The sequence below is a fragment of the Pristis pectinata genome, chromosome 9 (genome assembly GCF_009764475.1).
Source record: "Pristis pectinata isolate sPriPec2 chromosome 9, sPriPec2.1.pri, whole genome shotgun sequence".
In the NCBI taxonomy this organism is placed as follows: domain Eukaryota; kingdom Metazoa; phylum Chordata; class Chondrichthyes; order Rhinopristiformes; family Pristidae; genus Pristis; species Pristis pectinata.
The window spans coordinates 82,843,854-82,862,163 of record NC_067413.1 but is presented as its reverse complement, the minus strand read 5'-3'; the positions used below and the strand labels follow the sequence as shown (position 1 = coordinate 82,862,163).

General features: G+C 39.0%; 1 protein-coding gene across 3 annotated transcripts in view; it reads left to right on the top strand.

The window, feature by feature from the left end:
• The window catches only part of stau2 (staufen double-stranded RNA binding protein 2), a 211,545-nt gene that overhangs the window by 114,117 nt on the left and 79,118 nt on the right, over window positions 1-18,310 (top strand). For 2 of the 3 annotated variants that reach the window (XM_052023204.1, XM_052023203.1), the window contains 3 exons: window positions 1,403-1,534; window positions 1,709-1,763; window positions 15,264-15,556. In XM_052023204.1, coding sequence (XP_051879164.1) covers window positions 1,403-1,534; window positions 1,709-1,763; window positions 15,264-15,556 — 480 coding nt within the window. Of the gene's footprint in view, window positions 1-1,402; window positions 1,535-1,708; window positions 1,764-15,263; window positions 15,803-18,310 lie in introns of all 3 variants that reach the window. The other variant, XR_007956897.1, reaches the window with a different exon arrangement.

Below are 18,310 nucleotides of genomic sequence, written 5' to 3'. Positions count from 1 at the left end.
TCCCTCTATGTTGAAAGAAGTTTAGTGTTCAACAGAATTTCCATTAACGTTATGACCTTGAAGTACAATGGTAATTGGTTTATTATTGTCACATGCACCGAGATACAGTAAAAAGCTTTTGTTTGCATGCTATCCAGACAGATCATTTCATACATAACTACATCAATGTAGTACAAAATGAAAACAAAATGGAATGGAGAATATAGTGTAACAGCTACAGACAAAGTGCAGTGCAGGTAGACAAATAAAGTGCAAGGGCCATGACGAGTCTTATAACAGTGGGTTAGAAGCTGTCTTTGAGCCTGGTTGTATGTATTCTCAAGCTTTTGTTTCTGATGAAAGTGGGGAGAAGAGAGAATGACCAGGGCGGAAGGGGTCCTTGATTATGTTGGCTGCTTTCCCAAGGCAGTGGAAAGTGTAGTAACAGCTAATTTCTTGTGGTCTTGGGCAGAGCTGTTGCCATACCAAGCTGTGATGCATCCAGATTGGATGCTTTCTATGGTGCATCTGTGAAAATTGGGTGGGGGTCATCAGGGACATTCTAAATTTCCTTGGCTCTCTGAGGAAGTAGAGGCACTGGTGTGCTTTCTTGGCCATAGCGTCTATGTGGCTGGACCACGACAAGTTGTTAGTGATATTTACACAAAGGAACTCGAAGTTCTCAGCCATCTCCACCTCAGCACCATTGATACAGACAGGTGTGTACTCTGCCCCACTTCCTGAAGTCACTGATGATCTCCTGGAAATACTCAGTATGTCAGGCACCATCTGTGGAGAGAGAAACAGAGTTAATGTTTCATGTCACTGATGGTAGGAGATGGGCTGGAAAACTGGAGAGAATAAATGATGAGGGATAATAGTGGAAGGCGCAAGAGGCAGCAAGGGAACACAAGGTTGATGTGGAAGAAATCACTATTTTTAGCTGAAATTACCAAAAGTGGGTACTTGAGATATAAAATGTGAAAAACAGAAACAGAAAATGCTCTTTATCCGGAATTGTTGAAATCCTAGATAGCATGAAGCAATGTGGCATGGTTAAGAATGAAAGTAAATGAAAGTTTCTATTCTATTAAAGAGCATTTCAGTTCAAAATTGCTTTTGTTTATCTAGATATATTCTTTTTTTCATCACAGGCAGGGTTCTTTGTGAACAGCTCATGAACCCATTTCAACCACACTTAACAAAAGGATTATAGTGGATTTTGAAGAAAGTTCAATATTAATTATTATGTCCACTCACTTCGGATTTTAAAAAAAATGTACTTGTTTGGATCATACAAAAAACATTTAGATGTCTGAATGCATATCTATTTGTAATGGTTAATAGAATCTTATTCTGGACTTTGTGAATGCGGATAATGGGAATTAAATAGAAATGTGTAACTGTTATGTTGTTCCTTTAGGTCAAGGTAGGCATTGAGATAGCTACAGGAACAGGTCCAAACAAGAAAGTTGCAAAGCGGAATGCTGCAGAGGCCATGTTACTACAGCTTGGATACAAAGCATCAATTCCTAGTCAAAATCCACAGGAAAAGGTAAACATAAATTTTAATTTCTCTTTTTAATATTGAATGCTAAGGGATAAGAAAGTAATACAAGTGGATTATGAAATACGAAATAAGATATTAATTTTTTTGTATTTTTAGATTTGATAGTATTTAATGGTTACTTTTGTACTGGGTATTTATGCTTTTGTTTTAACTTTGTAGCCAGTTGAAAAGGGCTGGGATGGACGGAAGGTCACTTTTGCAGATCAGCCAAATAGTGAGTAGTTTTTAATCTTGAAAAGCATTTTAAGATGAAATGCATTTTACATTATTTCCAAACTTCAATGAAATTTTAACTTTTATTTATAGTAGCGCAAGTCTTTTTTTTACTTATTATTGTGCTGATAAATAATTGAAGCATACAATCCCAAAATGTAGGTTGCAGATTAAGGAATCTCATGATTTGGGCCTTCAGTGTGCTTGAGCATTGAATATTGATACTTTTCTGATTTCTCCCTCAGCTTTGAGGGAGTGGTTCCATTATTATCTGCAGAATAATTATCTGGCTCAGATAAGATTGAACCAAGAATTGGTTGGTAAAACATAGTGGAACAATGAAAGGCCTTTAGAGAGGAAGTTGTTTGGATAAAAAGCAGAACCATTTTGGGAAAGGGGAAATGAAGAGCATTCTAATTTTGAGCTCCCAAGATAACCAGACATGTTTGGTAATTAAAGGTTTATACCCGACCTAATCCAAGGAGAATTTATAAACCAGTAAATAGTTGCGGATTAATCTAAATAATAATGGGACTATTAACGACCAAAGAAGGAATCTTTTTGTGAAGGCAGAGGAAATGGCTAAGGTCCCAAATAAGTGCTTTGTATATGTGTTCACTTGTGAATAGAAAGGTACCAATTAACAATAGAGGAGGAGGCATTATTGATGAGGATAAAATTAGGTAACCAGGTGGTTGAACTTGAAGCAGGAAATCCCCTGTCCAGATGGAATGAACATAGAACAGTACAGCACAGTACGGGCCCTTCAGCCCACGATGTTGTGCTGACCTAGATAAACCTTATTCCCCATTCAATCGATCCCCTCTCTACTTCACCCCCCCCCCCATAAACCTCTATTTTTCTTTCATCCATGTACCTATCTAATAGTCTCTTAAATGACCCTATCGTATCAGCCCCTACCGTGACCCCCCAGCAGTGCATTCCAGGCACCCACCACTCTGTGTAAAAAAAAACTACCTCTGACATCTCCCCTGAACTTTCCTCCAGGCACCTTAAAGGGGTGACCTCTAGTATTGGCCATTGCCACCCTGGGAAAAAGATGCTGGTTGTCCACTCTGTCTGTGCCTCTCATAATCTTATATATTCCTCTGTCAAGTCTCCCCTCAACCTCTGTCGCTCCAAAGAGAACAGCCCTAACTTGCTCAACTTCTCCTTGTAAGACATGCTCTCCAAACCAGATAGCATCCTGGTAAATCTCCTCTGCACCCTCTCCAAAGATTCCACATCCTTCCTATAATGTGGTGACCAGAACTTAACACAATATTCCAAGTGTGGTCTAACCAGAGTCTTATAGAGCTGCAACAATACCTCTCGGCTCTTGAATTCAATCCCCTGGCCTAATGAAGGCCAGCACACCATACACCTTCTTAACTGCCCTATCCACTTGTAAGACAACTTTGAGGGATCTATGTACTTGGACCTCAAGATCTCTCTGTTCCTCCACACTGCTAAGAATCCTGCCATTAACCATGTACTCTGCCTTCAACTTCGCTCTTCCAAGGTGTATCACTTCACACTTTTCCAGATTGAACTTCTTCTGCCACTTCTCTGCCCAGGTCTGCATCCTGTCTAAATCCCATTGCAATCTACGACAACCTTCTTCACTATCTTCTACATCCCCAACCTTCATGTCATCTGCAAACTTAGCAACCCATCCTTCCACTTCCTCATCCTAATCATTTATAAAAATCACAAGGAGCAGTTGCAGAACAGATCCCTGCGGAACACCACTAGTCACCGACCTCCAGATTGAATACTCCCCTCCTACAATCACCCTCTGCCTTGTGTGGGCAAGCCAATTTCGAATCCTCACAGCCAATTTTCCATGGATCCCATACCTCATGACTTTCTGAATGAGCCTACAATGGGAACCTTGTCAAACGCCTTGCTAAAATCCATATATGTATACGACATGCACTGCACTGTCTTCATCAATTTATCTTGTCACTTCCTCAAAAAACTCTATTAAGCTCGTGAGGCATGACCTGCCCTTCACAAAGCCATGTTGACGATCCCTTATAAGACCATGCTTCCCCAAGTGCTCACAAATCCTGTCCCTAAGAATCCTCCCCAATACTTTGCCCACCACTGACGTAAGACTCACTGGTCTCTAATTTCTGGTATTATCCCTTTTACCTTTCTTGAACAAGGGAACAATGTTTGCCATCCTCCAATCCTCCGGTACCACTCCTCTGGTCAAGGAGGACTCAGAGATCATCGTTAATGCTCCAGCAATCTCTTCCCTCACTTCCCATAGTAACCTGGGGTGTATCCTGTCTGACCTCGGGGACCTATCTATTCTAATGCTTTTTAGTAGCTCCAACACTGCCTCTTTCTTAACCTTAACATGCTCCAACACATTTGCCTATTCTATGCTAACCTCACATTCGTCTAAATCCCTCTCACTGGTGAACACTGAAACAAAATATTCACTTAGGACCTCCCCTGCCTCCTACACCTCCAGACACATTTTTTCCCCTTTATCCCTGAGGGGTCCTATCCTCACCCTAGTCATCCTCTTGTTCCTCACATATGTGTAGAACATCTTATGGTTTTCCTTAACCCTACTCGCCAGGGCCCTCTCATGTCCCCTTCCAGCTCTCCTAAGTCCCTTATTAAACTCCTTCCTGGCTACTTTATAAGTCTCAAGAGCATGCTTCCTAATCCTTAAATATGATTCCTCCTTCCTCTTGACTAAACCTTCCACCTCTCTTGGTAACCATGGTTCCTTCACCCTACCATCCTTTTCTTGTTTCAGTGGGACACACCTATCTAGAACCCCATGCAAGTGGTTCCCAAACAACCTCCACATTTCTGCGGTGCATTTACCAGAGAACATCTGTTCCCAGTTTATGCTCTCAAGTTCTTGCCTCATGCCATCGTAATTTGCCCTCACCCAATTAAATACTTTCCCATAATGTCTGCTCCATAATTCCATAATGTCTGAATCCATAATTCCATGCTAAAGGTCAGGGAGTTGTGGTCACTATCCCTGAAATGCTCACCCACTGAGAGGTCTTTCACCTGACCAGGTTCATTGCCTAATACCAGATCCAGCATGTCCTTCCCTCTAGACAGGCCTGTAGACAGAAATCCTTCCTGTACACACCTAACAAATTCTACCCCATCTGAACTTTTTGCACAGAGGTGCCAATCAATATTAGGGAAGTTAAAGTCACCCATGAGAACAACCCTGTTCCTTTTGCACCTTTCCAAAATCTGCCTACTTATCTGCTCCCCACTGACCTGACGGCTATTTGAGGGCCGAGAGAATACTCCCAATAGAGTGATCGCTCCCTTCCTGTTTCTGACTTCCACCCACACTGACTCAATAGATGATCCTTCTAAGACATCCTCCCTTCCTACAGCTGTGATATTATCTCTGATTAGCAATGCCACCCCCCCCCCCACCCCATTTATGCCCCGTCCCCTGTCTATCCTTCCTCACCTTCTCTGGACACATCACACCAACTGATCCATCCTCTAATCTGACACTTTGGTTCCCATCCCCCTGCCAACCTAGTTTACTCCCTCCCCAACAGCTCTAACAAACCTGTCCACAAGGACGTTGGTCCCTCTCCAGTTCAGGTGTAATCTGTTCCTTTTGTATAGGTCATACCTACCCCAGAAGAGAACCCCTGCACCAACTCTTTAGCCACTCATTAGTCTGCCTTATCCTCCTATTCTTTCCCTCCTTTGTGCGTGGCACAGGCAGCAATCCAGAGATTACTACCCTTGAGGTCCTGCTTTTTAGCTTCCTTCCTAAGTCCCAATACCTGCTCTTCAGGACCCCATCCCTTATCTTACCTATGTCGTTGGTACCAATGTGCACCACAGCTTCTGGCCCCTCCCCCTCCCCCTTAAGAATTCTGTTTGCTTGATCCGAGATGTCCCTGACCCTGGCACCTGGGAGGCAACATACCATCTGGGAGTCTCTATCTTGACCATAGAATCTCCTGTCTGCCCTCCTAACCAACAAATCCCCTATCACTATCGCACTCCTCTTCTACCCCCTCCACCTTTCCCTTCTGAGCCACAGAGCCAGACTCTGCGCCAGAGACCCGGCTGCTATGGCTCTCCACCAGTGAGTCGTACCCCCCAACAGCATCCAAACCGATGTACGTTATCCAGGGAAACGGTCACCAGGATATCATGTACCAACTGCCTATTCCTTTTCCCTCACCTAATGGTCACCCAACTACCTACTTCCTGGACCCTAGATGTAAATGCCTCCTGCTAACTCCTATCTATCATCTGTTCTGTTTCCCAAATGATCTGGAGTTCATCCAGCTGCAGATCCAGCTCCCTAACACGGTCTGTAAGGAGCTGCAGCTGGATGCACTTCCTGCAGGTAAAGTCATTGGGGACACTGGAGGTCCCCCTGATTTCCCACATCCTACAAGAGGAGCATATTTCTGCCCTGACTGCCATTCCCACTGTTCTATTCAAAGAAAATTACAAATAACAGCGAAAGAAAGAATACCTGCCAGAAGCCTCCACTCACCTGCTCTGCCTCCTCATGCCGAAACCTCTTTAGCCAAAGCCTCAGTCTCCCCCACTCAAACACTGTCCTAACAATGGTCACTCTGCTTGACCCTAACTTCTTTTTATTGGCTAATTAGCTAATCAACAGACCTATCAACTCATCACAGCAACAAGAACAACAACAACGGGTCTAACTTTTCAAACTGCTTCCCGCACTCGTTCTCATTTTTGCTCTAGTTCTCGCAGTACTTACCACGGCAATGAGCCTTCCCACCCTCATACTCATACTATTCACCATAGCAACAAGAACAGCAACAACGGGCCTACCTTTTCAAACTCCTTCCCGCTCTCATTCTGAATGCATTCTGTGTTACTGGGAATTTGCAAGGCTCTGACCATAATCTTCCATCCCCTTTAGATATGGAGGTTGTGCTAGAGGACTGAAGAATTGCACATGTTCATACTTATGTTGAGAAAAGGGAAGAGAAAGAAATCTGACCACTAAAGGTCAGGTAGCCTAATGTTAGTGGTAGGGAAATATTTAGTGATCATAATCCTGAACAAAATGAATCATTGTGAAAGTATGGCCTAATAAATGAAAGCCACCATAGCTTTGTTAAAGGTAACCTTGTTTCAGTTCTTTAATGAAGTTGCAGAGAGGATTGAAGCTTGGCAGTTGATATTGTGCATATGGACTTTTGAAAGGCTTTTGTTAGCCAAATTAAACCCCTAGGGATTAAAAGGACAGTGGCGGCATGAATGCAGAATTGGCATAGAAACAAAGCAGGGAGTAATGAATGGTTGTTTTTCAGATCGGATTTAAGTACACTGCAGTGTTCCTCAGGGACGACTGGTCTTTTGATACATGTTATAGACTTGCAGATGATCCAAGTTTGGGAACACAATAAGCAACGAGGAGGATAAATGATAGACTTTAGGATGTGGACAGACGGCTAAATGGGCAGATGGCACGGCAAATGAAATTTTAACACAGGAACATGAAGCAATTCATTTTAATTGAAAGACTGATGAGAAGTAGGATGAACTAAATTGTACAATTTTGAAGTGGGATTGTACAATTTCAGAATAGAGACCTCGGTCATTATACATATAAGCCTTTAAAGAGGACAGGACAGGACAAGATGAAAAGGCTTTATGGAACATATATGGAAACCCTTGGCTAATTTATTGGAATAGAGTACTGTAGTTAATTGTGATTCTGGAAGGGCGTAGGGCAGTAGTAGCAATCAAAAAAGAATTGGATACATATCTGAAGGGCTAAACACATTTACAGGGTTATTGCAAAGAGCTAACACAGGCACAAAAGACTGAACAACTTTCCTGTGGTGTATCTTTCGATGATACAATGACATCATGAAATAGTGGTTATTAAGAGGCAGTAAAATTAAGATGATTTTAAATGATTAAAATCATCTCTGATGTTTTCAGTCACCAGTCCAGCCTGATGAAGGATCTGGGCCCAAAACGTCCCATTCATTTCCCTCCATAGATGCTGCCTGACCAGCTGAGTTCCTCCCGGCATTTTGTCTGTGTTGCTTTAAATTAGTAAGATGCCAATCATTAACCCAACGTACTTCAGCATTTGTTTTATTTTTGTTCTCCCATTTCACTCTGGTCTCAGTACCTAGACCAGCCCATTTTGCCTGACAGTGCCATTAGTACTCGTTGCTTCAATGAAACTATCAAAAATAGAGTTGAATGTTAGTTGTAATATTTTATATTACAACTAACATTCAGGGAAATTATCTACAAATTATTTTATTTCCTACCAATAATGACACTCCTCAATCCTTTGAAATTATGAATAACCTTAAATGCTGCTGACTGGAACTATGGAAAAAATCCAAAGTCCCCCTTCTGTCTCAATGGGTGAAGGTATAATTGTGATGTATGCAGAACAGAAAAATTTCAGGAACATCTGAGATCTCAGATACCACATCACACTTTCAGGACCGAGAGGTGCAAAGAGTGACAAAATCATTGAAACTAATTTAATGTGTTATGCTTTTTAAACAAACACTTTGGAATGACTTCAAGGCAACAGAAATTTAACCTTGCTGTGGCTTTTATGATGTCAGCTTGATTGATAAGATTGCTACTTTGTAGTTGTTGCTGGGTATCAATTGTTTAATATATTTTACTTGGAATGTACAAAAGTTGCTAATACTATTCACTCTCTGAGATTATCTCATATTTGCCTAGGGAAAAACTTCAAATACAGCAGAATTTAATATTCACAACTCACCTGTGTAACAATGAACATCACTGTTCGAATCAATTTATAAATTTCTCGCACAAATGTTCTGTCTGCCTCTCCTCCTGAGGTATAATTCCATTATGTTCACTCCCATCCCTTTTTTTTTCTCCAAATGGGTCTTGCCATTCAAAAGTGTGCAGGTTGCATAAAAAGTCAGATTGTTTCTGTCCTGACTCGATGTTTATAAATCCTTTCACTGGAGACCATTGAATAATAACTTTAACATTTTATCCATCCTTCTTAACCCAAGGTGTTGAGGTCAGTTGTAGCATGAAATCTTCAGCCCAGTTGAACGCACAAACCCAGCAGTGACCCAAAACCCTCCTGGGCTGAGTGGCTGAATGATTCACCCTCTACAGTTGCTAAAGTAAGAGAGGAGCTGACTGTCAATAATTCTGAATATTATTTAACATCTCACAGTTGGAAACTTGAGCAAAGTGATAGCCAGCAGCTTGTTTTGCTACTGCTGATTGATAAGCATTAGATGGCATTGATCTTTTCAAATTGGAGACAATAATGCCATTTCTTTTATCTACAATCAAGCATGAGGTTCAGTATAAATCTAAGATCACTTGAATACTGCACAAGTTATTCAATCTTGGACTCTAATGTCTTTCTCACCATACTGAAAACCTCAACAGTACATCTTGTTCACACTTATGTTTGTGATTTAACAACAATCAGAGCAGTTTCAATTCCTAATCATTTATTAAAAGGTTAGGCACTGCAATTTCACACATAGTATATTTTCTGTCTCAGCTGGTTCACCAGTCAAGGCACTCTTGAATTTAAAAACTACAGCTGACACAAAATTTGTGGTTATTTTGTTGTTGGCAGTTGTGGAAAGTATAAATTGCCTAGTCTTAATAGTGTCAAGGACCCCTTTTTTTGAGTCTTTCAAGGAGCTTCAGTTTTCATTGCCTGGTAGAGGAACATGGAGGCAGATGGTTCTATTATCTAAAACCCAGAAATGAATTATAAAAGCACAAATCGAGGCTGCATACCTCCACAAAGGATGTAATCAAAACCAGAAGAGTAATCACTCCACCCAAGTTTCTCTGAAATTATATGTTTGGGGAAGGTTTTCAGTCTCTCTTTGGAAGACATCTGGTGCAAGCTGGTTTCAACGTTGAAAAGGAAGGAGGAAAGTAACAACAAAACAAAAATAATACATTATTAGGTGTTATTATAATGCAGTATCGAGTGTAACATTCTGTGCCTTTTTTAATGAAAAGTTAAAGTGTTACTGGTACTCCACAGGGAAGTATTCAGCTTAGAGATATTCTGGGAAGAATAGGAAATTGTTTCTACAGATACCAAAATGGAAGTTTATTTGGTACATTGCAAACTAGTTTTTTTTTCATCCTTTTCATTTATTACACCTGTTTGCCTTTATTCCCGCTGGCCATTCCTTCTCAGTCATTCCCATCATATTTGCATTCTTCTTACTTTTTATTGGAACCTGTTGTGGAATCCATTAAGTTGAGGAAATAAAAATGTGATATGCTGTAGCTACCTTTTTTTAAAATGCGATACACAATTTGCAAAAATTTTCTGAATTTCCAGCTAATCTACAAATTAATTTATCATTCTTTTAGAAATATGATCACAGGATTTATGCAACCATTTTATTATTATTAAAGGTATTTATTTGGCATGATTCAGGAACGCTGTAATCGTAATTGTCTTCAAGCAGGGAGACGAATCCAGCTGCAGTCACTGCTGCCTGCCACGGGGAAAGTCGTCATCATTGTCCTCCTCAGCTCCTTCCCCTGTGGCCACAGAGCTGTTCCAGAATCACAGTATGGATTCCATCCATCTTGAGGCACAGTGGATGTGATCTTCACTGCACAGCTCCACCATGAGAAAAGCAGGGCACACTACCAATGACAATACATGGACTATTTTGACCTCGCTAAAGCCTATCAGTCTGGAGGCACTATGTCACATCCTCCTCAAATCTGGCTGTCCATGGAAATTCAACTCCGTATTGTGTTTGTTTCATGATGGTATCCAAGCTGTAATACTAACCAGTGGGTCCACAACAGAGCCAATCTTAGTGCAGACTGGCATAAAGCAAGGCTCCATAATTGCCCCAATATTTTCTTCACTCATTCTTGCTGCAGTGCTGCACCTCACCTTAAACAAGGTTTCTGTTGGAATGGAGCTAACCTATAGCACTAATGGCAAGCTCTTACTTCCTTTAACACAGAGGTCATTTTTGGAGAAGATCTGTGGAAAATCCTTTGCATAGGCTAGGGCTCTGGAGAGCATTGAGAGAGGGTGGAGGCAGAAAACCACATCACAATTAAATAGGACCAACTTGACATGTTGTGGCTTGCAAAGCTGTGGACCAAGAAGTGGGATTAATCTAAATGTTTTTTGTTGGTCAGTAGAGACGCAACAGACTGACTGGGCTCCTTCTGTGCCACTAATTTCTAGGATTCTACAGCAAAGTATCAGATTGTATTTGATTCTGAGATTTCTTTACATACTTATTGTACTCGGAGTTTACTGAGGTATAACAGCTCTTGTTTTTTTCAGTGTGAAGTCCCTCAGAAAGTTGACACTTTTCCTTTTACACTCTGATTCCAAAGCTTCAGATGGAAAAGCATGAGCTGAAACTCTTTTCCTGTAACCCCCTCATCAATATCTCAGCAACAGTTTGAGGCTACCTGTGCTTACCAGTACTCTGTGATGAACAAGAGATTTTAGATGAAAGTAAATTTTGTCACATGCCAGGACAAGTGTGACTGTTGGAGATGTCTTCATGTGAAATTCAAAAGGGTAACTTTCTCAAGACAGTTACGGGAATTTCAATCCAATTCTATACATCAAAGGCTGTATTTTACTTAATCCTTATGAAATAAGTTCCTTTGTTCCATGTCTGACCACAATAGGAGGAAGACCACAGAATACATTGAGGCATTTGAACTTTTTCATCTTGAAACACAGAAGGGTTTTATTATTGGTTGTGGTTCTGATCACAGCACAAATGCATGAAGCTTTGCTTTGAATTGTAGGCATTCAATGCAGAGGACTCTACTTAGTGAGTTGGGAGGAATGAGGGGCAATCTCAATGTAACATTCAAGATTTTCAGAGGTATGCACAAATGCCAGGAGGCTATTTTCTCTCAGTGCAGTCTAGAACTAGAAGTCATTGTTCTCAGGAATAGGATTGAAATGAGATATTTTGTTTCTGCAGTGTGGATTGTAAGTTTTTGAAATTTTCTACAGAGGGTTGTGGGTGATAAGTAGTTGCGAGTATATTCAAGACCATGCTCAAGAATTTTTTTGCCAGTGAGGGAATCAGAGTAAAAGGGACTGGGCAACAAAGTGGTCTTGAAGTGTAGTATCAGCCCATCACCTTATTGAGCAACCTCCAGGAACCATATCGCTTGCTCCTTTGTCTAGTTCTTATGCTATGTTCTTTGATCTTAAATCATTTCAAAAGGTTATTAACTACATTTAGTTTGCATTTGTTTTTTGTGACTGTGTCAGACTATCGTTTGTAAGCACAGTGAGTTGCTAAACTAGGCATGACACTCCATTTATACAGGATGTGAAAGGGTTCATTCATACTTGAGGTCAGTAAAACTGCAATCTGACTCCTCCTCGGCTAGTAAAGGGCTAGTTAAACAAATCTGGTTCATTTCAATCGGATTTTGTGTGTGATCTTGAATATAAGGGGGAAGGCGTGAAAGAACTTCCTGTTCCAGAAAGTTGGCAGACCATGGAAGAAAACAGCTCGACTGTTTTCACTCCTGCAATAGAATACTAACAGCTGTTTATTCTGTGAGGTTGCCAAAAGATCTGCTTAAGAAATGGTCTTATTGGTTGATATTGATCTGACCCAACTTTCAGAACGTCCATTTAAGAGGATGGATCTCATCTCTAATGAAAGCATCCACTATGAAACTCTGCACTATAGTTAGTGTTAAGCTGGCAAGCTTATACAGTTTTGGTGACATAAGTGCTATATCTGTGGCACGCTGACTAGAGACAGCAGAAATCACAATTTGTTCATATTGTAAACCATAGTTCCATGATATTTCACATTCTTTTCATTTTGCTATGAAAGTGCCCTGTAACTTTCAGGAAGACTAACCAAAATGCCAAGGGGTGTGTAATTAGATCCCCAGCCACTGGAACTATGGTGCTTTAAGATACCCAATTGTGTAGAAGCCATTATTCACCATGCTGATAGTAGGAGTGGAGATCATTCATGAAATCCAGAATATGATTGTCTTTTTCAGACCAGTATTTTAGGATGTCTGCCTTGGGAGCGAAATCCTGGAATATAGAAAGTGTTCAAAGGACAAATGTACAAAGGAGATGGACTGCAATAGTCCAATGAAGAACAATTTCATCTTGCATTTAGGATTGAAGATTGTTTTCTCTGGTCAAGATAATTAAAGACATCATTTGTGAAGTAAACAAGCATGAGCAGTTTTGGTTTCCTTACCTAAGGAAGGATGTATTTGATTTAGAGAGAGTACAGTAAATGTTCATCAGACTAGGATGGCAGGACTGTTGGGAGAATGAGGAGAGGTTGGGTCAACTAGGCCTATGTTCACTTGAGATTTGAAAACTCAGAGGAGATCTCATTGAAGCATGCCAAAGGCAGACAAGATGCGGAGAAGATGAGCAGTCACAGGTGTTAGTATGCAGGGCAAGATGTATAGGATTGAGACAAGGGCAAACTTCTTTGCTCAGAGGATGGTGAAATTATGAAAATCTCCACCACAGAAGATGGTGGAAGCCAATTTATTGCATATATTTAAGAAAGAGATAGATAGGTTACAAGATACAGAAGATATCAAGGAGTATGGGAAGATGGTGGGAATATGATATTGAGGTAGACCAGCCAAGAAGAATCAGGCATGAAGGGCTGTGAGGCCAACTTCTGACCCTATTTTAGAGCTTCTGTCTATTCAGAATAGTCATACATTGGCATTAAAATTTTAAATGAAGAGTTGCACTGTTTATCCTTTATGAGCTATGGATTTACTCTGTATATGTTCAACTACATTCAAGAATGAAGATAACTATTTACACATTAGATTAACTCAATTATCTTTTTAATAATTTTTAGAGAAATGCTAAAATTGTAGATTTTTAAAACTTTAGGTCTACATAAACGTTAAGGTTATTCATACACAAGGCCCGCACTTTTAAAGAACATACACGAACTACTAATTACTCCTGCTGTTTTCCCCATCGGTCACTGACACAGTTCCATCTAGAATAAACATAAGTATAAATATACAAAATTAGACGTGAACTCTGAAATGGGAGAACCGAAAGAAAGACAAATTATTTTGTTTAAATTTCTACACGTATGAAAGCATTATATCAAATTTTATTTCACAGATACTCACAAGGTCAAAACTCTCCAAGGCAGTAATTAAAAACACTATGTTCAATTGGGGTTTGTTTAATAAATGTGTGAGAAAAATAATCTGAAGGGCATGAGAAGAAGCAGAAGTGTTAGAAGTGGAAAATTTATTTCAGATGCCTTTACCATTTGATAAGCAGAATTAGCCATGTAATGTGCACATGAATGATTAGTCATGTTTGCTGCATAATTGTCACATCTTCTCAAGTACCTCTCCAGATCTCCAAGTTGACAGCATGAAAGAAGTAACATCGTCTGCCTAAAGTGTGAAAAGGACATTTGTTGCTGATGAAAAGCAGACCGAATAGCCTTAGTAACATTAGGACACTAGAGTGCAAAAGATAGTCATGTGGTTATAGGTGAAACTTTTAGCACATTTCTTTACATACAGTTAAAAGTTAGTCTCAAAATTCTTTCAATACTAGTTAGTACTTTGCTTTTTCTACAGAAGAATATTTATTGTGATGGAAAATTATAGAATAATATTCTTGTTTTAGTTATTTCTGTAATAACTCTTGCAGTTTGGATAGCTGCAGTACTTCACACAATAATAGTTTGTGCAATAACTATTATACTCTCTTGATGAATGTTTAATTTTATAATCAAAGATATTTTTTCCCTGTTATTAATTCTTATCTTCTGATGTAGAATTTCTTATCTGCCTTTTTATGAGGCCAGAAAGTACATTTCATGCCTCTGATCTGTCTTTTGTTAATTTAGTCCATTGCACTGTCTTTAAGTAGGTGGCAATCTGCAATTATTGATCAAATCTAATAGTTTGTGAATCATTGTTCAATCCATATGAATAAAAGATTCCACTTTATAGCATTAGCATATTTTTAAATACATTATTTTTATAATGGGAAGGATTGCTATGATTAAGTACTATCACTGATATGATAAGCTGACTTAGCTTATTAAGACTTCCTCCTAGCCCTGTGTTCATCCTTTTCCTATAGTGTTGAATGCCATAAGCTACGTGTTGTACTCACACAGGACAAGGGGCAAATTATCCCTCAAGCTCATGTGTAAGAGGGAGAATACTTTTGATGAAATAACTGAATATTGGAATAAAATACACAATGTAGTGCTAATTTAAGGAGCAAAGCCTCTACAGTGCAAGGTCGTTTTCAAGTTGTTAATACATTTAAACCCAATTTAAAGTTTTCATGTGATTACTACATCTAGGATTTTTGATATTTATTTGGAGGTTATGAATCAATGACTAATCACCTTAAATTCAGAATAATAACAATGACATTTTCATGCGGGAAATAAAAAATAATATTGATATGATTAATGTTTTCTTTCATTTACAGCCCAGAAAGGAATTCTCCATCTCTCCCCTGATGTTTACCAGGAGATGGAAGCAAGTCGTAACAAGGCAGCTCCCACAATGAACTATCTGACATCTAAAGAAATAAACCAAGGATGTAGTTCATTCTTCAGCACTACAAGCAATACAGCAACTATTGCAAGGGAGCTTCTGCTGAATGGGACGTCCCCAACTGCAGAAGCTATAAGTTTGAAAGGAAAAGCACCAGCTTCCCCCTGTTCAGCAGTACAACCCTCTCAACAGCTAGAGTACTTAGCCAGAATCCAAGGTTTTCAGGTGGGGAAAGTGAAACCACTAAACAGTTAATTTTTACACATTTTTTAAAAATCATATGGTATGTTAAACCATGCATATAACTTTCTGCATTCTCTTTTGTTTTGCAAAGTTAGCAAGATACCTATGTGCCCAACTGTAAAATGTTCTTAATGTTAACTGGTTAAGATCAGATTTAGTGAACATAACCACAACATGAACCATTTTCTGCATACTTTTTCTTCTTCAGATCGTCTTTCAACAGAGGTGGTAAGTTTCAGAAGATTGAATTTGAGAGAGACGTTGAAAATCATAGTGAATTCCTTAATTATATGCTGGTAATTTATGGGCAAATTCGTAACTTTTAGGCAAATTAAAATCCAAAATATTGCAAGGATTCTTTAGGGATTGATAAAGGTTTAGTCGTATTATTGTTTATTTTTGATTAACAGCTGGACTTGCTCCTTACCTGACTCTTGAACTAAGCACACAATAGATGCAAATGAAAATGAGTTCTACCCTTTCACTTTTTTCTTTGCTCACATGAAGGCACAGATGTCTAATGCATAACGATCCACTGTGCCAGCAGACTACAGTATCTAATCTGATTTGTTATTATTTTAAGCCAAACAATCAATGTCAGCAGGCTGTTCAATCATAGAGGCCATTGGAACCAAGCCTTATCTTTTCCTCACCCAACAGACAAACATATGTTCTTTCCAGCTGGAGTTCTCAGATTGTAGTTAGAGCAGGAATGTTAACTGATTCTTTTCGCCTTCCTATCCCAGGGTTTTTTAGGCCAATTGTTGCATTCCACCTGAGATAAGCTGACTCAGCATGGACCATAAATCAATCGGAAACAATTTGTTTCTATGTCATGCTATTAAACAGTGTAGACTCCCTAACCAAATAAGCCATCAAAGAATTTTGCAACTACCAGCATTCACAGCTATGCATGCCATTTCTTTTAGAGATTTTGTACCGAAAAATTAAAGCTTTGTTACACCATTTCCTCCAATTGAGCAAAATGTCCAAATAGTCCTTAAAAAGAGTACCTACAAAGTTTCAAACTGTGAAGTAATATGACCAGAGATCAGTAAGGTTAAATGTAGAACAATGAAAATTTTCCAGTAATATGAATGTTGTTGAATCACTATAAACAATAAAATGTGTTTCCTCAACACCATAAGATCCTACTAAACTAAGAATGTTGATTTTTGATTCTTAATTATGTCATCAGCATGCACCTACTAAAAGATCCTGCCTGCTGTCAGTATTTCAAATCAGCATTCTAAATTTAAGCTATATGGGAAACATTTAGCTACAGTAGCAACTTTTTAAAAATTTAACATTTTATATTAAGCTATTTCTCTGACTTGGTAAAAACACCAGATTGTCATGGTAAGAATTAATTTGTAATGTGCATATACGGTGAATTCTTAATTCAGCTGCTTAATTTGTATGATTTATTTATTAAATTGCTTTTTGGTGCAGAATGTCTGTGTTTAAATAGTGGATAGTGTAATCAAATAATAATTTCAAATTAATAAGTGTGGATTATAAAAGCTAATTTAGTTTGTCATTGGTTTACCATTTTGTTTCATATGTGCTGAACTAGCAATGTTGTAGTAAATTGCTGATGTATGCACAGTTCTTTCTCATTTCTTACTAAGATCTGGTGCTTAGTATCTGGCTGGAGTTCAGCTACCAGTTTTCCTAGATTTTACAATCATCAGAAAATAATAGCCTGGTAACCTTTTATTACTTTTAGCACATGGTTGTAGACTTATGCAACCTTTTGCAGTGGTACTTGAAGATTTGAGAGAGCATGGAGCGCTCTACAAGGGATCCAGGATCTGCAAGAACAAGAAAAGCAATGGTGTGTCACCATAATCAATTAAATTAAATAATCCCTACTGAGGCATACAAAGTCAGAACCAGAGCGTCTAAGTTTAAAAAAAATTAATTCAGTCAAATCGCTGTACAGGAGGAACAAGTGAGGGAATGAAACATGGGTTTAGGAGAGCAAGGTAAAAGGGACGGAAAGAAAATTAGGAAACTTTAATTTACGGATGTAATTATTTTAAATCTTTTAATCATTAAAGTCCAAAGCAGCGACACTCATAAAAGTTAATTTTCAGTGCTAGCAAGTTTATTTGGCAATAATTCAAACTGATCACTCTTAAGAATTCACTTGCACCACAATGGACAAACACCAGTTTGACATACTATATGGTGAAGCTCTTGCTTGGAGACAAACCCCCTGGATTTGCTGAGCAATTAAGCTTCCTGATTTCTGCACTTAAGTGCATATGTTTGATGGTAGAAGTTGCTGTGTGGATTACTGCTTAGTAACAAATGCACTTGTATTTTCCACTGCAAAATCTGGCTGGATATGTTTTGGTGTGAAGAATAATTGTATGTTAAAGTGAATTGTATATTATAGAGTGCTGGAACACAAAATAAAGGTCAACAAAGGAAAGGTGGTAGTAGTCAAAATACATCAACCACACAACAGGATTAGAACTGATTTTGGTTGGCGAACTTGCCAACGATTTATTTTGTAGCTTGTTTGTCATGGTCAAGGATGATACTGACAATTTTAGAAATTCTAATTGTCGATCATTCCTTACATCAACGTCAAACTATATGGTAGTGCAATTCTCCTTGAAGAAATTAGGGACATTTTCTCTTATTTTCTTGCATGGCTTAATCGTGGAAATATTTTTTTGTAAATGGTCAGGTGCAATTTAGTATTGGTGTCTGAAACAATAAATT